The following is a 14,924-nucleotide window of genomic DNA, read 5'->3' on the forward strand; positions in this document are numbered from 1 at the left end:
GGGACACACGGGGGGACACACGGAGGATGCACAGGGGATGCATGGGGCACACACGGAGGGCACACAGGGGACGCGTGGGGCACACACAGGGGACACATGGGGGGACACACAGGGGAACACACAGGGGACAGACTAGGGACATACTGGGGACACATGGGGACAGACTGGGTACACACGGGGGACACATGGGGGACACATGTGGACAGACTGGGGACACATGGGGGACACATGGGAGACAAACTGGGGACAGACTGGGGACACATGGGGACAGACTGGGGACACACAGGGAACACATGGGGGACACATGGGGACAGACTGGGGACACACGGGGGACACATGGGAGACAGACTGGGGACACATGGGGATGCACGGGGGACATATGGGGGACACACGGGGGACACAACACAGGGACAGACAGGGAAACACTGGGCACAGACTGGGCACAGACTGGGGACACATGGGGGACACATGGGGGATACACGGGGACAGATGGGGAAACACTGGGCACAGACTGGGGACACACGGGGGACACATGGGGACAGACTGGGGACACATGGGGAACGCAAGGGGGACACACGGGATACATGGGGGACAGCACAGGGGACACACGGGGAACATACGGGACAGACTGGGAACAGACTGGAGACACACGGGGGATAGACTGGGGACACACGGGGGACGCACTGGGATACACGGGGGACATACTGGGGAACACACTAGGGACAGACTGGGGACACACGGGGGACACACTGGGGACACACGGGGGATGCACTGGGATACACAGGGGACACACTGGGGAACATACTAGGGATAGACTGGGGACACATGGGAGACACACTGGGGACACACTGGGGACACACGGGGGACACACCAGGTGCAGAGTGCAGGGACTTCTCTGCCTCTGTACTTCTATACGTCTAAATCATTCTATCCCAGGGTGCAGAGTGCAGGGAGCTCTCTGCCTTTGTACTTTCTCCATACATCTAAAATCATTCCATATCAATACACATTATAAATCTTAAATACTGCAATAAAAATGACACTACTTCGAATTGAAACCTATTTCAAAAGAATGTAGGCTATCCTTGACACTGGGGCCTGCCTGTAGATGTCATTCCCCTAACTGGGCAGTCTTTATCTGGCCTCAGTGGAAGAGGATACACCAAGTCCTGCAGAGACCTGATGTGTGGGGGAGGGGCGATGAGGAGGGGATACTCAGAGCTGGGCTCCCCCTTCTCAGAGGAGAAGGGGAGGGAGAAATGGGGGGAGGACCTGTGTGAGGGGGTATTGAGAGGGGAGGGAGCTATATTAGGATGAAAATGAATAAATAAATTTTTAAAACTAATTAATAAATTAAATGATCATTTCATTTTCAGAGAAAAACCGCCTTTAAGTCCTATCACGAAAGGACTGTTGAAGACAGGGCTGGGGTCCAGGCAGATCGCTGAAGATGTAGACAAATGTCATCAAAGCAATATGTAGGTAGACTGAGAAGTGCTTCTGAGGCAATGAGAGAAAACTGGGCATGTTAGATGATATAAAGGAAATTAGTCTTTACTTTTTATATTATGATTATATTGATATTGTATTCTCCTTATATTTATTCTAGTGCTTATGAGAAATTAAGCACTTATGAATTTAAGACTTATGAGTCTAAAATTTGCTTTTACATTCTTCACTGGAAATAAAATGTTAAAAAATTAAAACAAGAAAAGCAGAATATAGTTGAGGCTTATTGAACAATATCTAAGGGTTTGTTTTACTATTTTCTACTTTAGGTCATACACAAAAATTTCTACAAATATAAGTTAAAGTTGTAGAGAGAACAGACTTTTAATACAATTAGCTTGCCTTTAGGCTTGAGTCACAGCCTCACCGAATGGCATAACCTCTGTGTACATTAATTTCCTTACTCTGATATACTGAATAGAGTGATTACAGTAATGTAAAAGCCCAGTTGTCAGAAACAGGGTAAGAAGTACATAGATCACTTCTGTCTGTCGTTGCTCTGCCTTAAAACCACTCACCTCTGAACAGCCAAGAGGTGTGTGTGTCTCCAAGCTGCTGCTTGACCTCGAGCCTGGGGAAACCACAGCCGCTCCTGCTCCACAGAGAGTGTTACAGGAAGCCCAGAGCATGCATAAGAAGCTCCGAGCGAATGTGGCTCCAACCCCATGAAGATGGAGTAAGCCCGCACTCCTCACACGGAAAACCTACAGACAAGCTATGAGTTCCTTCGAATCCGCTTTAGCTGTATCCTGTAATATTTTCTCTATTGGTTTCATTTCCTTCAACGCATAATAGTTCCAATATTCCTGTAGTCTTTCTTGATGGATGGCTATCCAGAAGCACAAGAGTGTTAGCAGAACCTATTGACAGCATAGTAAGAGCAGCTGCCTCAAGACTCTACAAATTGGGGGCTGGAGAGATGGCTCAGCAGTTAAGAGCACTGACTGCTCTTCCTAAGGTCCTGAATCAAATCCCAGCAACCATATGGTGGCTGACAACCATCCATATTGAGATCTGACGCCATCTTCCAGGGTGTCTGAAGACAGCTACAGTGTAGTTGCATATAAGATAAATAAATCTTTTAAAAAAAAACTCTACAAATTAATAGTGGATGTAATGTGGAGGGAAGGAAAGATATTTAGAACAGCCAGAAACTGGACTGCATTTTCTGCTTGTTTTGTTGGTCTCCTGCTTGAAAATGACAGCAGAGACCCGAACAGCCAACACAACAAACACCGTACAGATCATCATCTTTCCAGAAAGGGAAGCAAAAAAAAAAAAGTGCCTCTCCCAGCACAATGTCCCCTCTTCTGCTTGCTATGCTTCCTCTCTTGTCCTTTACCCTGCTGCTCAGTCCCCAGTGCTGCCTGTGTGGCAGAGCTCCACTGTGACAGCTATGCAGAATCAAAACTCCAAAAGGAAAATGTTTCTAAGTCATAGAACCAGAGAACTCTGTGACCCAGAGTTTGAGTCCTGTGGAGTCATTATTTATTTAAAACAAAATTCATCACGAAAGCAATCCCAGTCACACAAAATTACATTGCAGCCCAGATCCACACCTCTGGCAGAAATTCCATCTTTCAAACCACAAAAGAAAAGTAAGTTTTACTGGCACACAGCCTACTACACACATTTTCTGCAAGGCTGTGTGCCAATAAAACTTTATAAAACCTGGCAGCAGATTTGCCTTGCCCCAGGCTAAGTTCATGAAACCCACTTTATAACACACACTCACTTAAAGCTGTAAATTCCATCCAATCTGCTTCAGCTATATCCCATAATGATTCCTGTATGGGCTTTCATTTCCTTCAATTTACAATATTTCCAATATTCCTGTGATGTCTTTCTTGATAAAGGGTTATTCAGGATGAGACTGTTAGCAAAAATTATTTTAAAAAGTTCAGTCTAAAGGTCTATTTGCTCACAAAAACTGATATGTCTGTCGACATCAATTCTATTAAAGTTTCATAAACTAATAAGCGGTTCATATTAACCAAGGAAAAAAGGCTGCCAATTTCCAGCATTAAGGCAATCTGTGTCACATGACTACTGAATGAGTAAGCTAAGCACAGCCCTCGGGCTACACACAGCATGGAGCAGTGATTTCAAGAACGACTTTGGAATAGCCAATAGCAAACTTGGCAAAGCACAAGCAGCAAAAAACGCATCCTAAAGAGAAAACTCTAATTCCCAGGACGGCCATACTGCAGCACTCACACTGCCTGGTTTAAATATGACACACAATCAAATATAAGCTATGAGATAAAATGCATATGCATAGATGAGAGACAGAACAAGAAAACCCACTAACAAAGAAGTCACTTGAAACTGCACATGGAAAAGCCTAAGATACCGAACCTCCTAGACAAACACAATAAACAACAATGAAGGTAAAAAAGGAACTGGAGAAAACCACGAACAGGGCTGACTGAGCACCTGGGATGGACCTCAGCTGCAGAACACTAGCCTAGTACACAAGCAGCCCAGAGTTCAAGGCTCAGCCCAGCAAAAACAAAACAAGAGAGAATTAAAGTTCATGAAGCCAGATGGAGATGGCTCATCAAACAGAGAATACCAATGAGGTAGAAATTACAAAACCTTAAGGAAATTCTGGGGCTGAATTATACCATAACTGAAATAAAAATTTCATTATAAATATGAACAGACAAGAGCAGGACAGAGCTACAGACAGAGGAGCCTCTCCACAGACCTGCATCACTGAGATTTAACTCAAAAGTCACTCAGGATGAACTCAAAATTGTTACAAATAAAAACTATCTTCAAGTTAGCCAGACATAACAATGTAACCATTTGGAGCTTACAGCTTGCTTTGTAGGTTCTGAAATATCTGTTATCTATTCATACATAGGACTTAACAGTTATCATAACTAAAGACTTCAGAGATACTAGGTTGAAAAGTGATTTAAATTTTTAAATTCTTCAATAAATTTTGGAACAACAGAACACTTTCTATCTTATTCTGTGCGGCCAGCATTAGCATACTGAAGCCAAACCAAAGACCAGCAAGCAAAGACTTCCAAGAGAATGTACAGACTAAAGTCCATCATGAATGTAGGTAAAAAAAAAAAATCTTTCTACAAACTAACAAATGAGGGGACTAGTGAGGTGGTTCAACTACAAAGAGCTGGTCTTCCTGCAGACCCAGGTTCAATTCCCAATACCCTATGGCAGCTCACAACCATCTATAACTCCAGTCCCCGGCCTCTGTGAGCTCCGGGCATACATTGCACGTATACATACATATAAAATAAATAGATGAAAACTAAATCCAGCAACATAGTAAAGAGATCACATAGTCCATGGACAAATGAGAGTTATTCTAAGAAAGTAAGAGTGGGCCAACACAGTGGGTTATATGTAGATATATACATATTTACATATATATATATATACATATATATATATAAACACAATAGACCAATAAAATCAAAGACAAAAAAAAGTGTCCCAACTGATGCAAGAAATGACATTTATCCAAACCACACCATTTTTTTGATTAAAACATTCTACAATTGAAGATAAAAAGAGCGCTTCTTCCACTTGAAAGTGAGGTCTACATCACTCCATCCCACCCATAAACTGATGAACACTTGAATCAGTAGATGTTTCCCAATGAACGAGACAAGGATGCACATTAGCACTGGATCTATGTAACACCCCACTAGAGCGCTGGCCAGGCAGGAGGCAGCAAGGAAAGAAGGGAAACTGCCTGCTGGGGAAGGGCATACATTCAGGGGATGGAGATGGAGAGATGGATGAGCACTTGCTGCTGCTCTTCCAGAGGACCAGGGCTCAGTTTCCAGCTCCAGAGGATGTAACTAATGCCCTTTTCTGACCTGCACACACATGTTATGTGGACATATAAATACACATAAATAAAACAGATGCTTTTAAAAAAGCTCTCTTGTCACAGAGGCTGGCTAATGAAAAAAGCACTTTTAATAGTAAGTATTCTAAAATTAAAATTAATTCTTATTCATAGCAGCATCAAAAAGAGTAAGTTTTTATAACCTCTCCTTCATTATTAAGATTTCCCACTGGTTGAGTCAACGTGCCAATATGCTCCTCTAGCTCTATGAAGGTCTCCTTCCCTTCTGTTATTACATCCTGTATCTGCTCGTTATTTACAATAGTCCTTTTGAATTTCTGGAAGCCTCCTGGAGTCAGTTTCCCCCAGCTGCTTTCTCCTCCCTCAGTATGACTCACATTCCTTATAGTCTCTACATATCTCAAAATTGTTTCAAACTAGGTATTTCGGGTAACAGTACAATTACAGAATTGGACCTTTCTGGGTCTTTTTATTTTTAACTTGCCTTTTCCTTCTGTAATCTGTTCTCTATGGTGCAGGCATCTGTTCCATCAGTGTCCTCTTGTCCTTTGTCTTGGCTCCCTGGGAAACTGTTGTGTCCGCATAAATGTTTCAGTGTCTTGGAAAGTTTGTTCCGAACTCTCTAACCTGCTCCTCAGTCTGAGTGTGGGTTAGACACAGGATGTCTGAAGCTCAGCCAGTGCTGTCTTTTGTTGTGTAGATGAGATAGGGTCTAGATCACCTTGGCCTCCAATCTGTGATCCTCCAGGCTTGGCCCCAAGTGCTACAATTACTGGGATAATTATCTTAGTCAATATGTCAGTCTATCTTGGCCATTCCTTCCTGCCAGCCCTCATCCATACATACGTTTGTAATAAACCAAGATGTGTAGAAAGATTATCCCTGTATGGGTCTCCCATTTCCTCCGGCTACTTGCTCCATGTCTGGCTCCTTTCCCACTCCTCCAAGGAGCCCTGCACCTTCAGGCCAGTGTTATGTGAGTTCCCCTTTTAGCCTTTCCTACCAAGTCCTCTGCTTTTAGTTGGGAACTGGCTTTAACTTATTGCCCTACACTGCACTAGACCTTGTGTAGGTTATGCCAGGAGCACCGTCCTGGATGCCACACCATTCCATTAGTAACTTTTTAAACAAAGTTTCCTAAGAATAAATCCTCCTCAGTCTTTGTCTTCTACTTAATTCTGGAACCCAAATAGTTGGACAGGTCTGTTTTTTCTTAGAAAGGAGTCACTTGTCATGCAACCACGGTCCCTCTCACAGCTCCAAGCTATGCAGAAATTTTTATGTTCATGCTCCTGAGTTTATAGATGAGAAAATAAAGATTTGAAGAAACTAAGTAATCTGTGACCTTAAAAAAAAAATTAGATGTTTTCTTTTAACATTCCATTTGTTTGTGTGTATAAAAGAGTGTATGTATATACATGCACAAGAGTGTGTGCGCACAAATGTACACATATACACAAGACTATGTGTGTACATGACAAGTATATGTGTGTGTCATCCATGGAGGCAGGACAACTTACAGGAGTGTGTGTGTGTGTGTGTGTGTGTGTGTGTGTGTGTGTGTGATCTGTGCAGGCAGGATAACTTACAGGAGTGTGTGTGTGTGTGTGTGTGTGTGTGTGTCATCTGTGGAGGCAGGATAACTTACAGGAGTGTGTGTGTGTATGTGTGTGTGTGTGTCATCTGTGGAGATAGGACAACTTACAGGAGTGTGTGTGTGTCATCTGTGGAGGTAGGACAACTTACAGGAGTGTGTGTGTGTCATCTGTGGAGGTAGGACAACTTACAGGAGTGTGTGTGTGTCATCTGTGGAGGTAGGACAACTTGCAGTAGTTCTCTGTCTCCTTTCATCATGTTGGTCCCTAAAACTGAACTCAGGTCATCAGCTCACTGGAAAGCGCCTTTACAGGCTGAGCTATCTCAATAACTCCACAGTTTTAAAGGGCTAATTTGTTCTCTGCGGGCTCATGGTACCAAGCAGCACCCAGCTGAGGCAAGTCTGACCAGTACTGCTCCAGCTTGCTCTCTAGTAAAGGTAAACGGCACTTTTGACCCACACATCACTGACTGCATCCACTTGGCTCTAGGTTAGCTTTGCTTATCACTGTGAAAAGGAATTTAATATGTAGGTAGTAGACAAAAAGGAGGATACCCCAGGAGGTTGGCCAACTTTAGAATCTATTATGCTAATCTGAAGTGGTTCTTAACCACTCCTTCTCTCCAGCATCTTTATACAACCTGAAGCTCCAAGACTCAAGGTAACCACTCTGACAACTTTCACCACAAAACAACCGACACAATTCTTAAGTAAACACACAGCACTTTTTGGTAGCCTAATTAGCTTCAGACCACTTAGCACACTTAGAGAGGAAATGAGGTCAACCCGCCTTCCTAAAACTTTCCAGGCTCTCTACCAGAAACTACCTTACACTAAAGCAGGCCATTTGAAATAGACCTACCAGAATGAAGCCTTCCTATGTACTGACACGTCAGAGCAGAGAGGACTGTAGAGAAGGTTCTCTAAGGGTGGTGTCAGACAACACAAATTCTCCTTCTCTTTGCTACATTTTGTAAGGAAACAGGCTTACTCACCAAGCAAGATAACAATCTAAACACTAGCACAGACAACGCTCCTATTGAATGTTCGTGTCAAGGTGGCCATTAGTGCAAAGAGAACGTAAGGAAACTGTTGCCCAATGACTCCATCATATAAAATCTAGCTGTGCTTTCAATATAGAGAGCGGCTTCAAGTTGTAAAAGCAACAAGTAGCAAATCTGAGGCTGTTTTTTCTATTATTATTCAGAACAATACAATAACCAAAGACCTAACAGGTTTATTAAGAACTTGGGAAACGAGCTATTCCCAGAGCTGACCTTTTAAGAGCCATTCTCTGCTTCTCAGATTTCTTATCCAGACCACACTATAGCCCCACACCAGTTATAAATCAGCCTCTGATTCAATGGTTTGCAAGTTGCCTGGAGCAAGCAAACAACTTCCCCCATTCAGGAATACCTTTCATAAACTCCCTGAGAGAGTACTCAAGCCCTTGGAACAGTATATTCCAAAGATGTCTACAGATGAACACACAGCTGGGATCCAGCCCAGGACCTGCCATTCACTAAAATGTTTGGAGTAACCCATTTTTCTCTGTCTCTCTGTATTATTAAGGGGTAGGAATGATTAGAGGGTCTTACCAATCACTTACTTCCTCCTCTGAAGTCACATAATTGCGACCTCCAGCAACGCTTACTAGTTGAAGAAAGTTGTCTGCCTCTAGGAGAGCGGGAATTGTTACCACAGGCTCCTAAACTCCCAGGCATATCTTCAACATCAAAGTCCACTTCCTTGATATCTATCCTTGAAATTATCACCACATTACATCTGAAAACATCATTCTAGCAGCAAAAACAAAAATGGAAACATCTCTTTTAACAGAAGGCAGTATAAGACTGTGGGATACTAAGCAGTATCTTAAAGCAACCAGAACTATACGCTACCAAAAACAAGACTTCCAAACCACTCCAGTCACAAAATTCCAGCACATGGGCTTTTTTGCCTTGGGCACTGAGGAGGGGTAAGCATGCACAGGCCTTGCAGCCAGGATGGAAACGTAGACGGCAGTCCGGCTGAGAGGGCACTGAGGATGAGCGACTGCGGATTCTAAAATCCGCCTATCACTTAAACATTGTAAATGTAGATGCACATAGCTAGCGGCTAACATACTGATTGGATGGAGCAGGTCTGGAAAAGTAATTTCGATTCTTAACCGTGGCTTGATGATTCATCCCCCCCCCCCAAAAGAAAAACTTCCTTTAAAGTTTCCTTTCTAAACTCTTCTCCCAACTCCCATTTCTTTTCAAAACTTTACAAAGGGGAGGAGGAGCTGCAGCAGCACAATCAGTAACTCACCCTCAGGGAGGTCATACTAAGAACATTTTCAATGTGGGTGATGAATCTGTGCCTCTCTATACAATAACCTTTCTAATAATGGGAGGAGGAAAGTTGTCATGGTGTCCCAAGTGTCTTCTCCAAAGGAAACAGCCATCCTCCTGTCGCTCTCACGTGACCTAGACACTCACCCAGAACCTCAACCCACACTCTCTCGCTCAGGACTACTACAGCGTGCTGAGGGGAGGAACCAGAGAAAGAGCAAGGCATGTGCATTCACAAAGCCACTGTTTCAGAAGTTCTACTTAGGTTGGCAGACATTACAAATCCCTCCAATTCATCCTAGCCCAACTCACTCCATGTGGAACACCACTAGGACCTGACATTCAAACTTCAAATCTTTATTCACACTTTTAGCACTAAGAATTGGAATCTGTACGCCACATCCCAAATTCTCCAATGCAACAAGCAAGTCCTGAACTCCTAGATGTCTCTTGAACCAAGTTTTCAATAATTCTTGGCCAAAAAAAAAAAAAGGTAGATAATTACCGTTTAGGGTTTCCCTTAATTTTAAGATAATGTCCCTTCACCTTATTTAAAATTTTAAATGTTCTTAAGAATCATGATGGTGTGCACCTGTAATCCCAGGATACTGAAGCAACAGGAGCAAGAGTTTGGAGGCCTACATGGTGAGACCCTGTTACAATAAACCAAAAGAGATAATAATGTCCTTTCTTCATGACATAAAGAAAGCACTGTGTTTGTCTCCGTTTGCTTCTACACTCTGACTTATCGAAGAAAAGGGCAGCAATGAAACTTCTCTACCAAACGTCTGTTGATCCTTTACTTAGCCATATCATCAGATTTACAGGACTAAGAAAGTTTCCTCTGCTCTAAAACGTATCTCCTGAACACAAACAGTAACTACTCCTCCAACAAATATACCTACAAAATAATCAATTCAATCATTACAATTTGACACAAGGAAATGGAAAACTTGCCCACTTTTGCTGTATTGTTCACAAGAACAGTGTTCACAGTGAAACAGAGCCTAACACAGAACCATAAATATAAAAAGTCTAATCAAATAAGGTACACCGAAGAGATGTAACAAGTGTGATTCATGACAGTTACCTCAGTAAAAATACAAGGCGCCAAATTCCCCTGAAGGTTATTTCTGGCTAGTCTTATTTAAATATCATCCACACTGAAAAACCAAGTTCATATTTATTATCGCCAGAAAAAGGTGTGCTAACAAAGACAGAAAACAAGGAGGGGGAAGTTAATGTGTCCTTAGCACTGACAAAACTGGAAAGTTGCCTTGGTAATTTAAAGTGACACAAAGTTCCCCCCAGGCACTTCAACTCTTCAATCATCCAACCCCCAAGGGGGAAAAGGAAAAAAACCATGCCTTCTGACTCCTAGTTATCCATGTCTGTATATACAGGCAAAGATGGAAGGAAGGAAAACAGTGTAAACAACAGAGTGCCTGGGATTAAGTCAAGCCAGCCAAAACTCTATAGCTCAAGACCCAGTTGCATCTTTTAGTTTATGGGTGTGACCTTGAACAAATCGTGCAACCACTTCAAGCCCATCTAGAATGCTTAGCTTCACAAGAAAAAAAAAAAAAAATCTCCTCTTCCAGGGTCACCGCTGTAAGTCATCTATCCCAAAACACTGAAATGTCAGTTCACTTTGCATACAGTACATATTAACAGGACTTATCTCACAGCATCGAGAGGAGAAATGTCTACAGAAAGCTCGGACACAGTGTGACAGGTCACGGTAAATGCTTACAAGAAGTTATCGCCACTTAGACGCGCAGCTATCAAACTGGAAAACTTTTCAAACACCAGAATGCAAAGCGGTTGCCCGCTGTATACAACTTGCTCCTGAATGCGTGTATATGCCACAGAAATGTAGTAGTATGCATACGGGGCGGGGGTAGGGGGGAGGAGTTGCTAATGCCACGTACGAATCCCGAGTTGTAGGTAGAAGACCTTAAACTACTACGAGGCACTCAGCAGCCTCCCAAGTTTTCCTACTTCAACACCAGGCTGGAAAACTCAGGCCCCACTGGCTTTCCAGTCTCCCCTTCCGGCGTCCCCCCGGCTGTCAGGGAACCCCCCTCCTCTGCACACAGGGGGAGGAGAGAGCAAGCCTCGGAGGCGGGGGTGGGGGGTGGGGGGGAAGCGAGCATCATCCCTGCGCCTCTCGCCCAGACCCACCTTAAGCAGGATGGACGGCGGCAGTTGGTTGATGTCTGGGATTTCGGGGGGCGGCTCCCTGTGACAGTCGCAGGGGTTTTCGGGGGGCTCCTGACAGTCCGCGTCGCCGCTTTCAGGCTGCTGCTGCTGCTGCTGGGCAGACGAGGGGGCGGCGCCCCCGGCTCGGACTGCTGCGTCCCCGGCGGCAGCGGCGGCGGCGGCCTCGATCGGGGCACAGTCGGAGGCGGGAGAGGCGGGCGCGGGGCAGCGCGGCGGCGGGGGCTGCTCCGGGGCCTGGCAGCAGCCGGCATCGGGCGGCCGCGGCGGCGAGGCACCTCCTCCCGCGGGCCCTCCCCCGCCGCCGCCGCCCCCGCCGCAGCCCCCGCCGCCGCAACGGGGCTGCTTGCAAGGGGTGCAGGCGGGGACCCCGGCCCCCTTCCGCTTGCAGACCATCTCGAGGACCGTGGTGGGCTCGCCCTGCGGCGGCGGCGGCGGCGCCGGCGGTCCCCGGAAGAGCTGCACGGCGGACGGCGGTCCCAGGAAGCGCACGGGCCCCACGCCGGCCAGGAAGAGGCTCCGGCCCTGCTGCTCCCAGGCGGCGGCGGCGGCGGCGGCGGCGGCCAGCCCCAGCTCCTTGCAGCAAGACTCGGGCGACGAGGCGGCGGCGGCGGCGGCCGAGGACAGCAGGAAGCGGCGTGCGGCGGCGGCGCAGTCCTCCGCGGCCAGGGCCGCGTAGCGCCGCGCCAGGTGCTGCGAGGAGACGGCGGCGTAGGCCCCGTCCCGCGGCGGCGGCGAGAGCGGCGGCGGCGAGAGCGGCGGCTCCTCCTCTAGGCCGGCGGGGGCGGGCGCGCCGGGGCTGTGCACGATGAAGCAGAGCATGCAGGGCCCGCGGAAGAAGCAGTCCCGGCTCCGGGGCGCCGCGGGCTGCGGGGACGCCTTGGCCGGAGTCCGGCGCGGCAGGCTGAGGAGTGGGCGCCGGCGGCGGCACCAGCTGCAGCAGCGAGGCCTCTTCTGGCTCGGGCGGTTACGCGGCTCCTTCGAGAGAAGGTGGCCCATATAGAAGGCCCCGGGGAGGGCGGCCGGGACGGGGCGGGAGAGGGAGGCCCGAGGGGCGGGCTCCGGCGGCGGGGCAGGCCGCTGGCTGGCTGGCTGGCTGGCTCGCCCGCGCGGCGCACCGGGCACACGCGACGGCGGGGGTGGGCGTCAGCTGCGGGCCGCCCGGGTGCCCGACGCGGGCTACATGCTTTGCCCGGGGAGCCGGGAGGAGGACGGGCGCGAGCGGTGGGGACGCGGGGGAGGGAGGGAGCGAGCCGGCCGGCTAGGCCAGCCGCTTCAGCAGTCAGCGCCGCGGCGGGGGCAACGCCGGCCCGACTCGGACCATTTTAACTGCGGCTCGGCCGGCGGCGCGCGCGCCCGCCCGCTCGCCCGCGACACGGCCCGTCGCCGCAGGAGCGCGCCGCCCGCTCCGGGAGGGGGCGGAGCCGGCCGCGGGGGCGCGCGGGGGCTCGCCCAGGGCGGGAGCGCCGGGGAGAAGCGGGACCTCGGGGCCGCGCGCCCCCTCCCGCGCCGAGGTTGCCCGGACGCCTCGGGGATGGGGGGGGCCTCACGCCCCCTCTTCGGAGGCGGATGGAGACGCTTCCGAACCAGCTGTGTGACATCCGTTTTCCACCGCCGCGCTGACGTCTGGAGGTGTAAGTTCAAGAGCTGCCATTGGCCAAGGCTCGGCTTGGCTCTTCCCCTTCACTTCCCACCCCACCATCAGCCCTGACTCGGAAACTGAGGCCACTTGGGAACCGAAGAACCAGTTCCAGCTGAGAGGCCTGAGGGAGAGACACAAGTGCCGCCCTGGGGTGATGGGTCACCATCCAGGAAGGACCCGTTAGTTAGGTGACAACACTGATTGGACTCATTTGTCTAGGCACCTGTTGCATACTGCTTGCAGCCTTTGCGCAGCATTGCAGGATGAAAGCACGTTATCAGGTCAGGTGTACACGCCGGAAGGTAGTTTCTCAGACACAAGGGGTAATCCAACATTCCAGGCTCCAAGCTCAGTGTTACCTGCTGTTGACACCTTGAAATCCAGTCTGTCCACTCTGAATACTAGTGTGGTGCTCGCACGACAGACTTTGGTGGCCAAGGTGGGAAACTAAGCTTGCAAGTTGATCTTTTAGAAGTCTTAAAGTATGGTGATGTAAGGGGTGATGTGGAGAGGTCAGCTTTCACAGGCGAGAAGGCAGGTTGTCTTAGACTTGTCTGCTGCTATAACAATACTACAGACATTAAATCGGTAAAAAGTTTATCTGGCTCCGGAGGCTTTGGAAAGTAGAATAACATGCAATGTCAGCTAAGTGGCTGGTCCAAGCACTGGAAACTGTCTATCGTTTTTTATCAGGAACCTACTCCTGTGGTAGTAATTCGTTCCTGGGGCCGAACTCGTGTCCTCATCACCTCTTAAAGGACCTCCCTCTTAGTAATGTTGCATGCATACTGTTGAAGTGGCAAATTTCAGCCTGTTTTGGAGGGAACTTTCAAACCATGCTAACGGGTCTAAAGCAGGAGATCAATGGAAGTCGACAGGACTTTAGAAGTGTCTGTATGGTACATGGAGGAAAAGAAACAAAGGCTGGAAAGAAATACAGTAATTTGTTTCTGGCAGTTTCTGCTCTTCATTAAAAGAAGCCCCACCACTCCCCGCTGAAGAAAAATGGGGAGTATATTCAAAAGCTACCAAGGAGAAAGTTAAGGATGTCAGCAGAATTTCAAAGATTGAGACAAAGATCTGTCAGATATTCACATACGTGTCACTATGGAATGTGCTGCCTGAAGTCTTTTTCCCTACAGATATTACCCATGTGGCCATTGTTCTTCTGTCTGTAAGTGAGGAAAGGGTCTTCCAGGGTCTCAGAGCTCCATTCGTGAAGCATAGAGTTATGGCCTTACTGGTCCTTCGCCATCTCAACTTGGCTATTTTCTTGAGAAAATGAAGCTACAATTGTCAATTGTGCACAGAGTACAGCCCTGTCGGTTTCTTGTAAATCTCACCCGTGTCTACCCTTTGACACATCAGACCCACATCTTGTGTTCATCAAGAGAAATAAATAAAGCCCTATGTCTACAAAGAGACTTGTATGGAAATGCTCATTGCAAGTGTACTCATGATAGCAACCGCTCAAAGAGCCCAGATGTCTGTCAGTGGGAGAATGAGGAAGTTGGAATATTCAGTGTAACACTACTCATGAATTAAAAATAAAATAGAATATGAATGAATCTCATAAATGTGTGTTGAATCAGACTATGGAGTTAGGACCCAGAATGCCTTCCTGATTTTAGTAAGCCCTTTATAGAGAGCCTGGCACCATGCATACCCATCAAGGCTACATATGTGCTCGAATTCCAGCTTAATGTTTCTAAAGATGAGGTAAACAGATGACTCTGAGACTTTTTTTTTTGGTTTTGTTTTTTTTGTTTT

At 47.5% G+C, this 14,924-nt stretch overlaps 1 protein-coding gene across 2 annotated transcripts in view; it reads right to left on the reverse strand.

Moving 5' to 3' along the window:
- The window catches only part of Fbxl17 (F-box and leucine rich repeat protein 17), a 426,380-nt gene extending 413,762 nt beyond the window's left edge, over window positions 1-12,618 (reverse strand). For both annotated transcript variants that reach the window (XM_031368580.1, XM_031368581.1), the window contains exon 1: window positions 11,477-12,618. In XM_031368580.1, the coding sequence (XP_031224440.1) occupies window positions 11,477-12,511 (1,035 nt within the window). In that variant the 5' untranslated portion in view covers window positions 12,512-12,618. The remainder of the gene's footprint in view (window positions 1-11,476) is intronic.
- Window positions 12,619-14,924: the final 2,306 nt, after the last annotated feature.

Source organism: Mastomys coucha, unplaced genomic scaffold (genome assembly GCF_008632895.1).
Source record: "Mastomys coucha isolate ucsf_1 unplaced genomic scaffold, UCSF_Mcou_1 pScaffold14, whole genome shotgun sequence".
Taxonomy (NCBI): domain Eukaryota; kingdom Metazoa; phylum Chordata; class Mammalia; order Rodentia; family Muridae; genus Mastomys; species Mastomys coucha.